Below are 16,598 nucleotides of genomic sequence, written 5' to 3' on the forward strand. Positions count from 1 at the left end.
AAAATGATGTCATTTGACCACACCCACTGACACTAGCGCACTAGCTTCTCAGGACTCTCTGTCTGCGTTTCCATGTAAGAGCTGATGTGTACAGGATTGTTTGCTGTAACATAATTACTGTGTGTGGTCTTGCACGTGATACACGATTTAGGTGTCTGGAGTTTACAGAAGAGCTTCAAAGAGTCAGGTGAGCGGTCCGTACTTCCAACTTATTCTAAATTGAATTAAATTAAAAATACAGATCTGTAAGAATGTTAAGCCAGGCTGAGATGTGCAAGATGATTCACATGAAAATGACTCATCGGGGCGGGTCAGGATTCACATGGTAAACATCTTGAAAATGGACTTGATTTCAAAGGCTTGGAGAATGTTTGGCTGTTTTCCTAATTTTTGTATCCATATTCAGTATGAGGCAAAAACGTGGTGCTCATCCTGTTAACCATGAAGTAAAAAGCCTGAAAGAAGAGATATATAAAGCATACGAATCGTATTTTGTCAGGAATGGCTGAGTGACAGGCTGGTTTAGGACCCAAATGCAAGACACCAGAGAGCAGGGTACAGTTTTCAATATTTAGTTAACGCACAGCAACTCAGGGCAAACACTATGTAGTGTAGACGAAGTCCAGAAAAGGCTGAGTCCATGCAGTGAAAAAGCAACAGTACAACTCACAGGTGTGCAGGACATTTGACAAACAACAATAACCAGACTGAGACTGAACAGAACTGACAATCATTTATACATGGGCCAACAAGCAGAGAGGGAGCACAAACAGATGATACACATCAGGTAATCAGCAAACAGGTAAGACACACACAGGCAGGCAGGGTGATAAAAGGTGACACAAATCAGGCAGACAGGAACAAAACAGAGCAGACAAGACTAAATCATGACACATTTTCTCCCACAGAGATTCCATAATGTCATCATTCAGTATCCTTGCTTCATTGCCGGAGGATCATTTCCAGTGTTCGATCTGTCTGAACATCTTCAATGACCCGGTTACGACACCCTGTGGTCACAACTTCTGCAAGACCTGCCTCAGTGGGCACTGGGACAGGAGTGATTTATGCCACTGCCCGATGTGTAATAAAAGATTCCACGTGAGGCCAGAGATCTCCACAAACATGGTCATTGAGGAGATTTCAGTCCAAATAAAGAAGAGGAAACTTGATAAACCTGAAAGTGCTGATGCACCGTGGCAGGTAACGTGCGATGTGTGCACAGATGCAAAGTGCAAGGCCCTGAAGTCCTGCCTAGTGTGTCTGACGTCGTACTGTGAAGCCCACCTGGAGCCTCACCAAAGAGTTCCCTCCCTGATGAGACACAAGCTAATGGACCCGGTGGAGAACCTGGAGGAGAGGATGTGTGAGAAGCACGAGAGGATCCTGGAGCTTTTCTGCAGGGATGAGCAGGTGTGCATCTGTCTGCTGTGCAGCGAGACAGACCACATGTGCCACGAGACGGTGCCTGTTGAAGAAGAAGGGGCTCAACAGAAAGTAAGAATAGTTTTATTTTGTTAAATGCCTCCGAGAGTAAATTGATTTGTAAATGACCTTTCTGTCTCCAAATTCCACATCTTAGGAAAATATTGATTCCAAGAAAGCAGAGATCAAAATTATGATTGAGCAGAGAATGGAAAAGATAAAGGAATTTACAGAGTCTTCTGAAATAAGTCAAGTGAGTACTGGGGGAAAAAATTGCACCTGCATTGTTTTACACTTTAATATAATCCTGTGCTAATATACCATGCTTTTATTTATTTTTGTTAGGAAAAAACAAAAAAAGAGATTGATGAGAGTGATAAGCTCTTCAATACTCTGATGAATCATGTACAAGTGACTCACACTAAACTGAAATCAAACATCGAGGAGAAGCTCCGAAAATCACAAGACAAAGACGAAGCGATGATTGAAGAGCTGCAGGAGGAGATCACACAACTGCAGAGCAAGTACTCTGAGCTGGAGGAGCTTTCACAAAGTGACGATTACCTTCACCTTCTGCTGGTCAGGCAACACTCAAATTATATGTCCCCTTTATTTCCCTCCCTCCTGTAGTATCTTTTCCCTGCTCCTAACCTCACTCACCTCAAAGATGAGATGTAAGGAAGTGAGATACAAGGATAGATCAAAGCGAATCACGCTGTATTTTTAAATTTGAAGTAGTAAGTGATGGGGGGCCCAATCAATTTGAGGAATATGAGGGCAGAAGATATATAAAATAAGAAAAATGCAGTTAATTTTCCAAGTAGTTTTGTTGACAAAAACTAATCAAACCTTCGGCACTACTTATATGAGCCAGAAAGTGTAATTCTGGCTCATATAAGTAGCACTGAATGTCTGAATCCAGTTTTACACTATTAAAATTGTTTTCTTCCTTCTGGAAGTAGTAGCCTGTTGATTTTGGAGGGGAATAATGTTTCTCTTTAAACCCTAAAAATGGCTTCCCACCTAACACTTTATTTTAGGGGTTGAAAATGTCCATCTAATATTCAAACAAAAACCTGATTTGATGCAGAATGATATTTTTGGGAAATACGCTTATTTGCTTTATTATATTTATTTATATTTAAGACTGACAAACAAAGGGATAACAGCCAGCCAGGCTCTGTCCAATGGTAACAGAATCGGCCTACCAGTACATCTAAAGCTCACGTTATATCTTGTCTGTCCAGAAACCAAACTGAAAAGAACAACACTTTGGTTATGTGCTGGACTATTTCTTGGCCGGGTGCAGTGACTTAACTGTTATGAAGAAAGCTTTCTTCACAAAATGTTGAATTATTCATTTGAGTGAGACAGTGTTTTAGACACATGACTACAGGGGAAATGTCTGCTTGGCTGCAGATGGTTGACTTAAAAAAAAAAGATTAAATATAGCCCAGTACCACTCATGATCGTGTGTTTGTGAATCATTTCAGACGTTGCAGGCCCTGGGTAATGTATCAGCCACCAAGAACTGGTCTAAGATCAGGGTTTACTCAGACCTGTGTTTGCAGACGGTGAGGAGAGCCATGACTCATCTTGTGGACACTTTTCAATCCGAACTGAAAACTCTGACAGAAACGGGTAAATATTTGTTGCATTTGGTTCATCAGTGAAGAAGTCTGTATTTTTATGAGTTTCCCATATCTGTGCTGTTGTGTTTGACAGAACTGACTAGGATGAGACAATACAAAGGTGAGATCATAAATACGTTTACATTTCTTGTTGATTAAATTCACACAATATTACCAAAGATGAGAGCTTTAACTAAACTTTATTTCCTCAGCATCAGTCACCTTTAACGCAGCTACTGCTGGCTGCTGCCTTGTGGTGTCCGAATTTGGGAAACGGTTGAAGTACTGCAGAACTGCAAGCCCCTCATTGTCTGATGACTTGGAGAGGTTTGACTGTCCCATGATCTTGGGGACGACGGGCTTTATCTCTGGGCGTCACTACTGGGAAGTTCAAGTAGGCCTGAGAACTGACTGGGATGTTGGTGTTGCCAAGGAAACAGTACCCAGAACAGGGAAGATCCCTCTGAAAAGAGAAAATGGCTTCTTCGCCATAGGAAAGAGGGGTTTAGATTATCAAGTTCATTGCACACGCGACACGGCCCTTCACCTTTGTCCCAGGCCAAGAAAAGTAGGAGTGTACGTGGACTATATGGAAGGCAGAGTCTCTTTCTATGATGTGGATAGGAAGTTGCACATTCACTCTTTCACACGAGAGTCTTTCAAAGAGAAACTGTTCCCGTACTTCTATCTGTACGGCAGATACAAGAAATCGGAGCCTTTGATAATTACCTCTATGGAACATCAGGTATCTGTTTTTTCTCTCTGGTCCTCCCTCCAACAAGCTAAAAATAACTCAACAGTATAAATTTGTTGCAAGGTCAAACATCCAAGAAGGTCCTCTAAGATTAAACCCTGTAAAATCCACTGAATGAATGATTGTCCGCCCCACCTGCCTGTTCTACCTTTGTGCACTCACTGTGCAATAAATATTTTCTGGGGGAGTGGCTTTGGAGGGAGGCGGTGTTGGATTTTTTCAGTTGGATACTCTCAAAATGTAGCCATCTCTTGCTAGTTCTCCAGTGTTACCTACCCCAGCTTTAATTACTGTTACTAGGCCTGTCAGTTTTTCCATTGTTGCATGCTATTTTGCCAACTTAGTGATTGTCTGGCTAGATTTGACAATTTTCTAAAATTCATTTAAGTATACAGAGTTTATGAGCGTTTACAAGAGTGCGTTTTTCCAGTGTCTCTCTATTCATGATATTAAAGTTCCACTATACAACTGCTTACATAAAATGTTTTTTCAGATATAGATTTTTAAGTTTTAAATTTAAATGTGTGATTTAAATGAGTTGGATTTAGATGCATTTTGATTGCTGCTTGAAAATTAATTGATAAAGCTAGTTATAGTCAGTTAAGTTTAGGTTGATTTCATTCTTTTTACTTTCTTTTTGTATAATATTGACAGTCAGAATGTTGTGGAGGTATGAACAGCAATGTGTTCACTTCACTTACTGTTGTATGTACGGAAGTGCGTTTGAATGGTGATCCTACTGCTTAGCTAAGGGAAAAAAGTTAATGAACTACGTAGTCAGTGGCTATGAATCTTTGAATTGAACTGAACAAAGTAATTCAAATGAGCAAAGCGATTTGTGATTTCCACCTCTAATATTACATGACGGTTTGCATTTTTTATTTAATTGAAATGCCACCTGTGACCCTGCAAACTAATGTAATTAGTTAATGATGTACTCCTCAGCCTGGAAGTAACACTAATACTAATGTATACTAGTGTAGGTAGCAAGCTTGTAAGCTGGTTGACAGTGGAAGCTTAGCTATTGAAAACAGAAAAACACAACTGGTTTTGGAAAGGCTAACTCTTGTCGAGTACTTACTACTGCCCCATTCACACGCTTCAGTGTGTGGAGAATGCCAAGGCACAGACCTGTCGCACATAGTTACAGTTATGGTTACTGAATTATTATCAATAATTGGCATCCTCGCAGCTTACACTTTCATTACAATGACTACAAATGATTACTTATTAGGTGAAAGTACAATCAACTGTAATGTTTTAGAAATTATTTTGCAATGCAGTCATGAAGTTGTTTTTCTTTTCTTTCTTTATTATCCTTCTATGAACATATTTTCTTCTTTAGAATAAAGATGGAATAAGGTATTATTATGTGTGTTTGCATTATTAAAATAAAGATTAATGTTTGTTGCCCTTTTTTGGCGCTGCAGTTCAGTTGTTATTCACCACCTGCTTTATCAAATGTTTGTGGGTTTATGAGCATCCAGGAAATGACAAAGAGTCCAAAGAGCCACCCACTGCTTTCTGGGCAGTGATAGGTGTGTCTTTACCTTAACAGAAGAAGGAGTAACACAACACTGTTAGAGCCTCAGGAAAGACAAGCTGGCAGTAGCACAAGAATGGTATGTGAGTTTTATATTTCAATTTTAATTTTCTTGTGTTTATTAGTAAGGTTTAGAAGTAGATTTATGTCAAATGGACATGCTGTGTGCTTGTCATTAAAGTAGATGAGTGAGACAGTTTCACTTTTAGCCAGTCAGGATATTTAGACTGACATGTCAAAACATAAATCTAACATAAATGTGTTTTTACTGTATGTAATTCTGACAAATGTAGCAATTAATGTAACATCTTAAATGGAACTTTTACCAGGATAACAGAAAATACTTCAATCTGATGGGCCAGCGGCTGTGTAATATTTTGGAAATAACACACGGCTCTGACGTAGTTTCCTCACCACTCTTCTGAACAGATTCCAGTCTATGAGTAACACTCATAGCAGGAAGGTTATTCATTTCATATGTCAGTCTTATATGGCTTCTACTTGCTGAAGCAGGAAAATAATGTTCAGTACTAACAGAGAGTCTCCAATGAAAGATTATCTTCCTACCAGCAATGGACAAACGATACTTCAATACTTAAGAATATTGCGTTTTTTGTTTATTGACTTCTGTATAATTTTAATTATTTAAATGTAATGTTTTTTATTTGAAAAGGGACAATGTACATTGTCTAAACAATCCAATACATAAAAAATACACACGAGTTAGCTGAAAGCCTAGTTTTCATCTGCAGTCCCTTTGCCTGACGTTGTTATAAACCCTAGAATAATAAAAAATAATATGTACAGAAGTTAAAAACATACTACATTGTAGTAAAAAGCATATACAGTTAAACAACGTGAGTGGACATATGCCTACGGTCATGTTAAAAGTGAATACAAAGAATGACAGTGTTGGTTCTCAATAAGCCATATAATCTACCCTCCCTCCCTCCTGTGTGTGTGTGTGTGTGTGTGTGTGTGTCAGCCAATCCACATTGTCTTTAATGTAAAAAGAAGTTTCTCCGACATCAGAAATACAGTTAGACATGTTTATTGTCCAAATTGAGTGTGGGAGGAAACAGGAGTACCCGTAGTAAACCCACGCCAAGGCAATGAGAAACTCCACACAGAAACAAGAGTCGGACCCCTGTGACCCTGACCTTGATTCTGTTGGGTCACAGTGTTAACCACTGAGACACTGTGCAGCCCAACACATGTCTGACAGGAGAAATTGCTGCAAACCTCCACCTGCAGCTGCTGGTGTGCTGCTTTATGAAATTAAGTTAACTTGTTAACTTAGGTTCGGGAGCGGGGCCACGCCTCAACCACACCTCCAATCAACTGTCAGGCTACATATACCTCTCAGCGTGCCCCACTTTATTCTGATTGCTCGACGCAAGACAGGCAACAATCCACGCTCAACAGCACACGGTTTCAGATCGCTCGATGCAAGACAGACAACGATCCACCTTCAACAGCAATCTGTTTCAGATCGCTCAACCCACCCTCCCTTTCCCTTCATCTATTCATCTCTACACACATCCGCTCATCTTCTGTTCCCTCCATCCTCTCTTCCCCGCTCCCCTCATCCTTTTACCCCCCCATCCCTTCATCCCTCATCCCTGCTCCCTTCATCCCCTCATTTCTTCCTGTTCAATCAGGGCACAGCTCTCTCATGTCTCATCTAGGTAACGTCTGGGGGGCTTGAAATAAGCTCGGGCGAAAACACTTCCGAGACGGAACCCCCACACTGAGTCTCCATGCCCAGTCTCCTGTACACCCTCTCAGACCAGCCTATCAGACGACATCCTTCTTCCACCATCACCCTTCCCCTCTACATGCATTAATCCATCCTCCATAATCCATGCATTCCATATTCGCATGTACCTCTAAATCACACACTGTTGTGGCGTTGTCCTTGCCAGTGAATGGGTGCAATTAAAAAGAAGGCGGCCAGTGAACCTGCAACAAAAACCCCGACCTGGAGCACATCCCTCCAGGGACCGGAAGGGGCAGCCTCCTCTGTGACCCGAGCAGATAAGTCTTTGATGTGGGCCTGCAAAGACTGGACAATGGCTGCATCCACAACTGGATCCTGTAATAATCTAACAGACTCCAGCGGGCGCTTACCGCAGAACTTCTTGGTGGTCGTCCAGCTAGTCCCTCCACTGTCTGGTTTAGCAGTCTCTTTGTGTGGGCGACCCATTCCTCCTGGCTGCGGTTCTGCAGTGCGTGACACTTGATCAACACTCTCGCTGTCAGCAGGGTAACAAACAACCGGAGCCGGTTCTCACTTTCTGCCTCGGTCGTAGACTCACTGCCAGAGGCAGGAGGATCAGCAGACTCCGTAGGTGTTTGAGGTTGGTCCATGGTGACCTCAGGGGTGTTTTCCTTCTCTGGGATTGTCTCTGATATATCTTCTTCAGATTCGGCACTTGTTTGTGGTTCTTCCATTTCTCTCCAGTAGTTTCTGGTGTGAGAGCTGATCCTGAATGTGGGAAAGTCTGTGCTGCTGATGTGACTTAGATTCACAATGTGACACACACACACACACACACACACACACACACACACACACACACACACACACACACACACACACACACACACACACACACACACACACACACACAAAGAAGAAGAAGAAAAACACTTATAACTAAAAGTAACAGCTCCTTATAACAATCACAATCAACTTTGCTCTTAATCATACCATTTACGAAGCTCGCTCATTGCCACATGCAGTATGATCTGATCTCCTTTAAGTCCCATTTTAAAACATACTTTTAGAGAGAATTTCCTGATTTTAGTTATCTAAGTTGTCTTTTACTTCCAAATGTTTTTTCTTGTTGTCATGTAATGTGGTCTGTTTTTATTGATTTCGAGACATGTGTTTTATGTTGCTGCCTTTGTGAAGCAGCTTGTAACATGAATTTTGAAAAGTACTCTATACAATTATTATTATTATTATTACCTATACGTGTGAATGCCCTACTGACTTCTGAGTTTAACTGAATTGCTTTGTAATTTGTTTTTTCAATAGCTATCCCAGACTACATAAATCTTCTTTAAAATAGTCATAGTCTAATACAGTACATATTAAAAAGTTTTCTCAATGTTTTGCTGTAGTTTTAACATCGCCTCCTTCCTTTGAGGCTGAGATTCTAATTTAAGTGGCTTGGCTCTGCATTATTCAGCATTCAGTAACAGCAGCATGGCGTGTCAAGCCCCACAAAGACTAAGACAAAATGTACTCACACTTGTCCATCTGGGTTGGGTTCCTGCCACCAAAGCCAAATATGTGTGCTAATACAAGTCTTTGTTTTCTGTACAGATACAGTACTGTAATTAACAACAAATGGAATACACCTGAACATCATCTGTGCATGCTGATACCACACCAAATCCGACCACAGGTTGCATGCATGTGTGTGCAATTTTGACCTAATGTCAGAGCCTTCTAAGTGCTGCATCTGCCTGGATGAGTTCACCAGCCCTGCTTTCCTCCCCTGTGGACACTGTTTCTGCCTGGGCTGTATAGGTGAATACTGGAGGATCCAGAGGGCCTGTCAGTGCCCCCTCTGCAAGGCCATTTTCCCCACCAGGCCACATCTTAAAACAGACCAAACACCACATGCTGGTGCTCCAACTGAGGAAGAAACTGTGCCTTTAAAAGCTGGAGAGGTTGCCTGTGATGTCTGCGCAGCAAAGCATCGAGCTGTCAAGTCTTGCCTGGAGTGCCTGGCCTCATACTGTGCTGCTCATCTGGAGCCGCATTACCGGAATGAAGATCTTGGGCGCCATCTTTTGATCAGTGTGGTGAAGAACCTGGACGACTCTGTATGTAGACTGCATGGAAAGCAGTTAAACAGGTTCTGTAGGAGTGATCAAACATGCATTTGTGCCATGTGTGCCCAGACAGACCACAGGGGCCATCACATTATTTCTATTAACAAGGAAGCCACAAAGAAAAAGGTAATAAAAGCACCACACTGAGAATCATTAAAGAGTTATGTTTTTTTTTGTGTTGCACTACCAACACTAGTGAATTCTTTACAGATTTTGTCAGCCCAAACGTTGGACTTTTTAACTTATTTAAAGTTGCAGGGTGGGAGTAATGTTTGAGAGAAGAAATATCCCTGTTCCTCTCACAAATGATAAGTTGAATTCCCAAGCAATTAAACACACTGCTTGTCATTGTAATATACCAAGGGGTTTTGCTGCTGAAACATTAAGGTGGTATGACTAGTAGCTTATGATGGCTGATGTGTAAGCTTTGGCAATACTATTGATATTCATGCCAATAAAGTGAAATGTTTGAATTATTATTCTTTAGAATTTAATTATGTTCTTTAAAAACAGCTAAACAGTAAAGCATGATCCCGTAACTGTTCAGCAAAAGTTACACTGTATCTCTTTAATTCACTCCAACATAGGTTTAACCAACAGGAAATAAATCAAACCAATACAAAATACTGGACACATCTGTTTATTTTTCACAAAATTGGTGTGAAATCTGCTTCCATACTTATTCATGGTTTCATGGTAAGCTAAGGTTTTCAGCTATTGTCTCGTAATGGCATATTGTGTCTGACCACTTCAGTAGAATGAAAGAGAAAACAATGTGGAGAGGGAAGAATAAACATATTTTCTATGACAATGAGCTACTATTTGGTCTCAGTGGTGAGAAACAAGCGCAAAATATGTAAAATGGCATGACATTTTTTTTTTCATTTCATCACATATTTATACAAAAATACCACAATTTACACATAGCGTCTTTGAAAATACTCAAGAAATCACACTGTTCATCGCATATTTATATAAAAATACCACAATTTACACATAGCGTCTTTGAAAATACTCAAGAAATCACACTGGATGTGAGTTGAAGGTTTCAAAATCTCCATAGTGTAAAAATGGGTCTGTTTTACATCAACTGTCAAAGGAATATAAGAACTTATTGACATTATCTGTGATGGGGGTGGGAACGAGATTGCAACATGCTTTAGAGTTTTAATGTTTAGAGAATGGTGCAACAGTGACATTGCAGATTGGTTTCTGGTACACTGTGTCTGTAGCTTGTCACATGCCACAGCAGTTCTCGTCTCTTAACGCAATGTTTTTTTTCACAGGTTAAACTAAGACGGGCAAGGATGAAGCTTCAGCAAGCCATTCAAGAGAGACTGAGTAAAGTTGAGAAAATCAAGCTGTCTGTAGACCTCAGTGGAGAAAACCCAAAAGAGGCCTGGGCACAAAATAAAGAGCTCATCAGACAACTGGAAGAAGAAATCTCTGAGCTGCAGAAGAGAAACACTGAACTGGAGCAGCTCTTGCAGACTGAAGACAGCCTTTACTTCCTACAGGTCTGCAGTGTTCGACAGTCAACAGATCACCAGCACACTGCGACTTCTTAATGATTGGATGAAGATGTTGATGTTTCACCTTCAAGAGCACTAGAAAAAATGTTTTTGTTTTTTTTATAAAATAGTTAAATAATCAAAAGCAGAATACTTTGTTGGACGGTGTGTTTACTTCAAAGGAATAGTTTAGGGAAATACGCCTTCTGGTGGAGAGTTTGAGGGGGAGTTCAATACCACTCCCACATTAAATATAAGGCTACAGCCATCTTTTAGCATAAAGACTGGAAACTGTAAGACCATCTATCTTATAGCACCTCTAAAGAACATAGCTAACATGTTATATTTCATTTGTTTAATCCATACAAAAACAGAAGTGTAAAAATGACAATTCACCATGTTATGGGGGTTGTGTTATTAATAATAATAATAACAATACATTTTATTTCTATAGTGTTCTTCAGGACACTCAAAGACACTACAAAATCAATAGGAAATAGTGAAAATATATAAATATAAAATATGTGAATAAGTGAATAAGTGTATTTCCCAATAGACAAACTGTTTTAACAGATTACTTTTTACTGTGACTATTTAGCCTTTTTTTTTTATTAAAAAAAAATTATGCGCAAATGAAATATGACTGGTGATCTGTAGAGATTTAAAGCAAACAGTAAACCTTAAAAACTACAATAATTGTCAAACGGGAAAAAAAAAAAAAAACTCAACTTGATCCAGGGTTTGGCCAATAGCTCACTGAGAATATATTGTATGAATGTAATTTATGCCTGGATGGATGATATAATTTATTTTACAGATTATGTGAGCTCACGTAAAGTATTTCAATGTTTATGTCCCCCCCCTTTAAGACAAATGGAAATGTCAAACCCAAAACACTGTAGGATACTTATGCAAAACAATAAAGTGAACTTTTGAGTAAAAATAACAGATATCAATACTTTTTTGTTTTTTTTGAGTATTTGCCTTAAATACTGTAAATGAAACTTATGGACAGAAATCACTTTCACTTTATCATTGCAACATTAACATTGTGCAATAGTTGTAAACATAAAACCTCAGAGTTCCCAGAGAAACCTTTGGGTCCAACATTTGATGTGTGTGAACTTGCTCAACAAGCAGCACACCCTGCAGCAGACAGAAAAGATTGATTTGGTTGCTTATTTGCATGATGACGTGCCTCTTTCTGTGGAGAGGAAGTCAGTGAGAGAGCTTTTAAAAAGAAATGAAACTTAACAGAGAGAGGAAGTCTAAAGTGAAGGACACGCACACACTAGGTGGGAGTAAAGAGAGAACGAGAAAGAAGCCTGACATAAGGATCATCTCAATTGCTGAAAGGTAATACTATACACATACACATTATACACATCTAAGGTTTTTTTTTAAATCACATAACATTCTTTTAGATATGCTTCTTAAATCAACAGATCATTGCTTTAACTCTTCTAACCTCAGCTGACTACTGGTTAATACCAATTACTTGTTTTAATAGAGATTACTTTACAGTGTGAAGAACTTAAACTTATGTTAAATTAAACTCCAGTGGGTTCACTGTGGTGGTTTAGACAGGGGCTTTTACCTCGGTAATGGTGTGGGGAAAGTGTTTGTTCATTTAGTCTCAACGCTTTTGTAGCTTTCTGCTATTGGGATTTAACACACACTGAATGGCTGAATTATCCAGTGGGTGTGTCACCAGTAATACCTTAGAGCTGCACCGGTATCTATGTTTCCTTGTTGTGCAGAATGAATTATCCTTTGTCATCTTCACTTTTGAAATCGTCCAATAAAAAGCCAAATAAATTATGACATACAAAATAATCTTTTTATTACCTGTACATAGTGTACATATTGGCCATTAGAGTAGGTTGATACCCCGTATGTTAAATCTGTTGAGTTTAATTGTCAGATTGCAAGTACTTACTGCATAATTAAAGCACAGATATGTCAAACACCAATACACTGATCGATCAACAACTGAAAAGCAATACTTTCTTAACTTTTGAAAGAGGAAATAACACAATCTCGCTCTTCCTCTTAAATGAAAAGTTGAATTAAGCAATAATGACAACTTTACTCAATTCAGCACACTCAAGGGTTTTGCTGCTCTGGTATGACCAATAGCTCAAAGTGTTAGCAAATTTGAACTAGATATTACTGTGTAGCTTACACTAGAAAATAGAGTAAATTCACTGACATTTACTCTTATATTGTTATGTAATGTTATGTTATATAATGTTTTACTATTATCCTGTAATTGCCCCTTTATGGCAACAGTCGATGCTGTCCAACAAGTTACATGCTCTTTTCACTTTCAGTAATCAATTATTCATGGTACATTTAGACACATATTTGAGTACAAAGCAAAAACATCTGCAGTTACCATCTTTGAAATGCCAGACGTGACCAACATTTTAATATGATGCATAACATTTCTAATTGAGTAACCTCATAATGCTCTCTTTAAGCAGATATGGCCTCCGCTCAAGCATCACCCAGCGAGCCCCGCTTACTGGAAAAACATCTAATTTGCTCAATCTGCATGGATCCATTTGTGGATCCTGTCACTACAGCGTGTGGCCACTCCTTTTGTAAGGAATGTCTAAACCGCAACTTTATGTACAACGACACAGTGTGCCCCCTATGCAAGCAGCATCAGAACAGAATGCCAAACGTTAACATCATCCTGAGAAACATTGTCGAACAGATGAAAAAGACCGTGGAGAAAGACGATGATGAGTACACTGGGGCGCCTGGCGAAGTGGCCTGTGACATTTGCACAGAGAGAAAGCTGAAGGCTATAAAGTCCTGCCTTGTGTGTCTTGCCTCGTATTGTACAGCCCACCTGGAGAATCATTCTTCAACTGAAAGACTGAAGGGCCACAAGTTGGTGGAACCTGTTGACAACTTGGACGAGAGGGCCTGTCTGCAGCATGGACGCCCCTTAGAGCTGTACAGCAGGAAGAAGGAGAGATGCATTTGTGTACGCTGTATGGAAGAAGGTCAGGAGGAGGTTGTTTCTAGTGAAGATGAATGGAACAAGAAGAAGGTGAATTAACTTAAGAAAGGCCCAGTCGTGTATGTTTATAAATTCTAGTCTTGATGCATATTTACTTTAATCCAGTGTGGTATGTTGGATACATTGATAGAACTGCAAACAAGCCAACAAAAACAAATGAGATCTCTGCGTATAAAGTGGTTTTATACATCATGTTAAATCCCAGCGTGTAAAATGAAAAGAAAAATGCTTGAGGTTGGGATCTTTGACTTGCCTTTTTGTTTATTACAGGCTAAGCTCGAAAACACAAAGACAGAGTTGCAACAGAAAATAAGGAAGAGAAAAACACGGGTGGATGAAATTAATACATCTCTACAGAGTTGCAAGGTAAGCTGCAAGGGACACAAACATTACTCACCATGGATTGTCCTGGATTGAAAAGCCCTAACCACAAAACTGACAGTGGTAGCTGAATGTAATTCTTGACCCCACGTATTTACAGCATTCCCATCAGGACAGTTTGTTTAGCTCTTAAACACCAAACCTATTCCAGAAAATACTTGATACAGATTTAGTCAAATTCTCACTAGTGTTGTTGTAGAAACAGACACTTGACACTTGAGGCAAATGTTTCTTCTCACAGATTTTGGACTAATCAACGACCATCAGTGTTGTGGTATAAGTAGCATTTCTCCCAGTTTTGTTAAAGTCAAACCCTGAGTGCAAAGTATGAGACAGAAAAAAGGTAAAATGTCTAATGGACAACACATGCTTTTCTCCTATTTTCAGGACCAGGTGGATAATGAGTGGTGGGATATTGAGAATGTGTTCGCAGCTGTGATTGCTATTGTTGAGGTTGCCCAGGCGAGAGCTCTTCAGCCACTGAAGGACAGGAGGCAGGTTGTAGAGAAAGAGGCAAAAAGCCTCATAGAGGAGTTGGAAGCCGAAATCAGCGTACTTGAGAAGACCATTTCTGAGCTGGACAATATATCTGCGCTTGAGGATCACATCCTTTTTCTGCAGGTGAAGGTTAATGTTTGGCTGACAGTTTCAACACAACTGTACAGCCAGTTTCACATCCCTCAATCATTGTGGGTTGTATAATTAGATCTTATTCACGTGTTAACTTCCTCTTTGTTTGACTTTTTCCCTGTGTCAGAGTTACCCATCTCTTCAAGACCTGGACAACATCAAAGAATGGACAGAGGTAGAGCTTGACACATCACTATCTTTTGGTACCATGAGAAAAACCACAACTACCATGTTGGAAAACATTCAACAGGAACTGGAGAAGCTTACCTCCACTGGTGAGTGTCAGATCATGGTGGTAAATGTTATAAACGTTTGTCTGCTTATTTCATCTAAAACTATTTCTTTACTTCACAGAACTTCAGAGACTTCCAAAGTTTACAGGTGCGTCATATAATCTGTTTCTTCTGACAGTCATCTTAAAAAAATAGTTAAGATCTTATAATTATTTTCAACGTGTAATTAACAGTGGATGTCAAGCTGGATCCATCCACCGCGCACCAACGTCTTGTTCTTTCCGCTGATGGGAAGGAAGTGAAAGATGGAGGAGAAGACCAAGAAGTAGCTGATGCTTCGGAGAGGTTTGATCTGTTTGCCAGCGTCCTGGGGCTCAACAGGCTGACCTCTGGGAAGTCATACTGGGAGGTGGAGGTCAGCAACAAGACGGGGTGGGATCTGGGTGTGGCAAGAGGCGATGCGAACCGCAAGGGGAAACTCTCGCTGACCCCAGATAATGGTTACTGGGTTACTGTACATTATGAAGATGAAAAGTACGCGGCCCTGACAGCACCACCTGTTCGCCTCTCCCTGAAAGAGAAACCTGCGAAGGTGGGAGTGTTTGTGGATTACGAGGAAGGTCTTGTGTCCTTCTATGATGTGACGGCTCAATCTCACATCTACTCGTTTACTGAGTGTTTGTTCAATGACAAGCTCTTCCCATATTTTAGTCCACATGCAAAACAAGATGAGAGAAACACTGATCCTTTGATAATTTCTGCTGTGTCACATTGTTTGCAGGACGTAGAAATGTCCTAAGAATGTGTGAGTTGTCTGGGAGAGGGGGAAAAGGGGGCTGTTCAACCAAAGGTGGTGGTGTAATTAAATCCACTTTTTAAAAATTAATTATAATACTTAATAATACTTAATTATTACGTATTTTTGGTACATTGTAGAGTGACTGCTAGTAGTGTTACAGAGAAATACTTTATTAAGCACATGCATAAGGACGCACATTAGTGCATGAGTGCTTTGGTGGGGTGATAGCTACTCAGTCCTGCCAATGACTTTACACTACACTACAGGTGAGGGTGAAATGCGAAGAAACAAGCAAAACACGAGTTTTTAAATAAAAAAATTTGGTTTTCTTTTATACAAATTTAATGCATATATAACTGACCATTTATATTTTCCATGGCCTTGTTCAAAATGGAACATGCTGTAAAACCAGGGTGAACTTTCATAAACAAACCTGAAGACTTGAGCTCATGCTGTCATATGACCCACCATCACAGCCAAAGTTAAATGCATTCATGTGTTTATCCATTACCTGTTCACTATAATCCATGACCAAACATACCCTCTTAGAAGTTTATAAATACATGACTTAATCACAATGATGGATAAAGAATCTATTGATCTACCAGTTGCCTTCAAGCATGTTAGTACATTTTACACAGGCTCTGGGTTGCAGTTTAAGGTGATGGTGGGAAAATCAACTTAGATTGAAATGTCAAGTGTGTTTGTGGACTACAATATCGTTTGATTATTTACAAAATGTGCTGTAATTATTAATTTTTAAATCTCAAAATAAAAAGATGAAATGAAAATGTTCAATTTGCATCTG

At 39.7% G+C, this 16,598-nt stretch overlaps 2 protein-coding genes across 3 annotated transcripts; both read left to right on the forward strand.

The window, feature by feature from the left end:
• The first annotated feature begins 22 nt into the window (after positions 1–22).
• Positions 23–5,175, forward strand: LOC119912470 (E3 ubiquitin-protein ligase TRIM39-like). The gene is made up of 7 exons (XM_038731679.1): positions 23–187; positions 909–1,497; positions 1,583–1,678; positions 1,771–2,004; positions 2,919–3,066; positions 3,151–3,177; positions 3,269–5,175. Exons 2-7 carry the CDS (start codon positions 919–921, stop codon positions 3,859–3,861), a joined length of 1,677 nt encoding a protein of 558 aa, XP_038587607.1. The 5' UTR covers positions 23–187; positions 909–918; the 3' UTR covers positions 3,862–5,175.
• A 6,656-nt stretch (positions 5,176–11,831) lies between these two features.
• LOC119913281 (E3 ubiquitin-protein ligase TRIM39-like) lies at positions 11,832–16,588 on the forward strand. 2 transcript variants are annotated; one of them, XM_038732679.1, is made up of 7 exons: positions 11,832–12,069; positions 13,197–13,777; positions 14,018–14,113; positions 14,516–14,749; positions 14,886–15,033; positions 15,113–15,139; positions 15,225–16,588. In XM_038732679.1, the coding sequence occupies exons 2-7, from the start codon at positions 13,202–13,204 to the stop codon at positions 15,788–15,790; spliced, it is 1,647 nt and encodes a 548-aa protein (XP_038588607.1). In that variant the 5' UTR covers positions 11,832–12,069; positions 13,197–13,201; the 3' UTR covers positions 15,791–16,588. The 2 variants fall into 2 exon arrangements, with proteins under 2 accessions (XP_038588607.1, XP_038588606.1); XM_038732678.1 differs by having other exon boundaries at positions 13,200–13,777.
• The last annotated feature ends 10 nt before the right edge of the window (positions 16,589–16,598 follow it).

This window comes from Micropterus salmoides, unplaced genomic scaffold, assembly GCF_014851395.1.
Source record: "Micropterus salmoides isolate LMB-PRFRI ecotype aquatic unplaced genomic scaffold, ASM1485139v1 Ms_hic_scaffold_2, whole genome shotgun sequence".
Classification (NCBI taxonomy): Eukaryota; Metazoa; Chordata; class Actinopteri; order Centrarchiformes; family Centrarchidae; genus Micropterus; species Micropterus salmoides.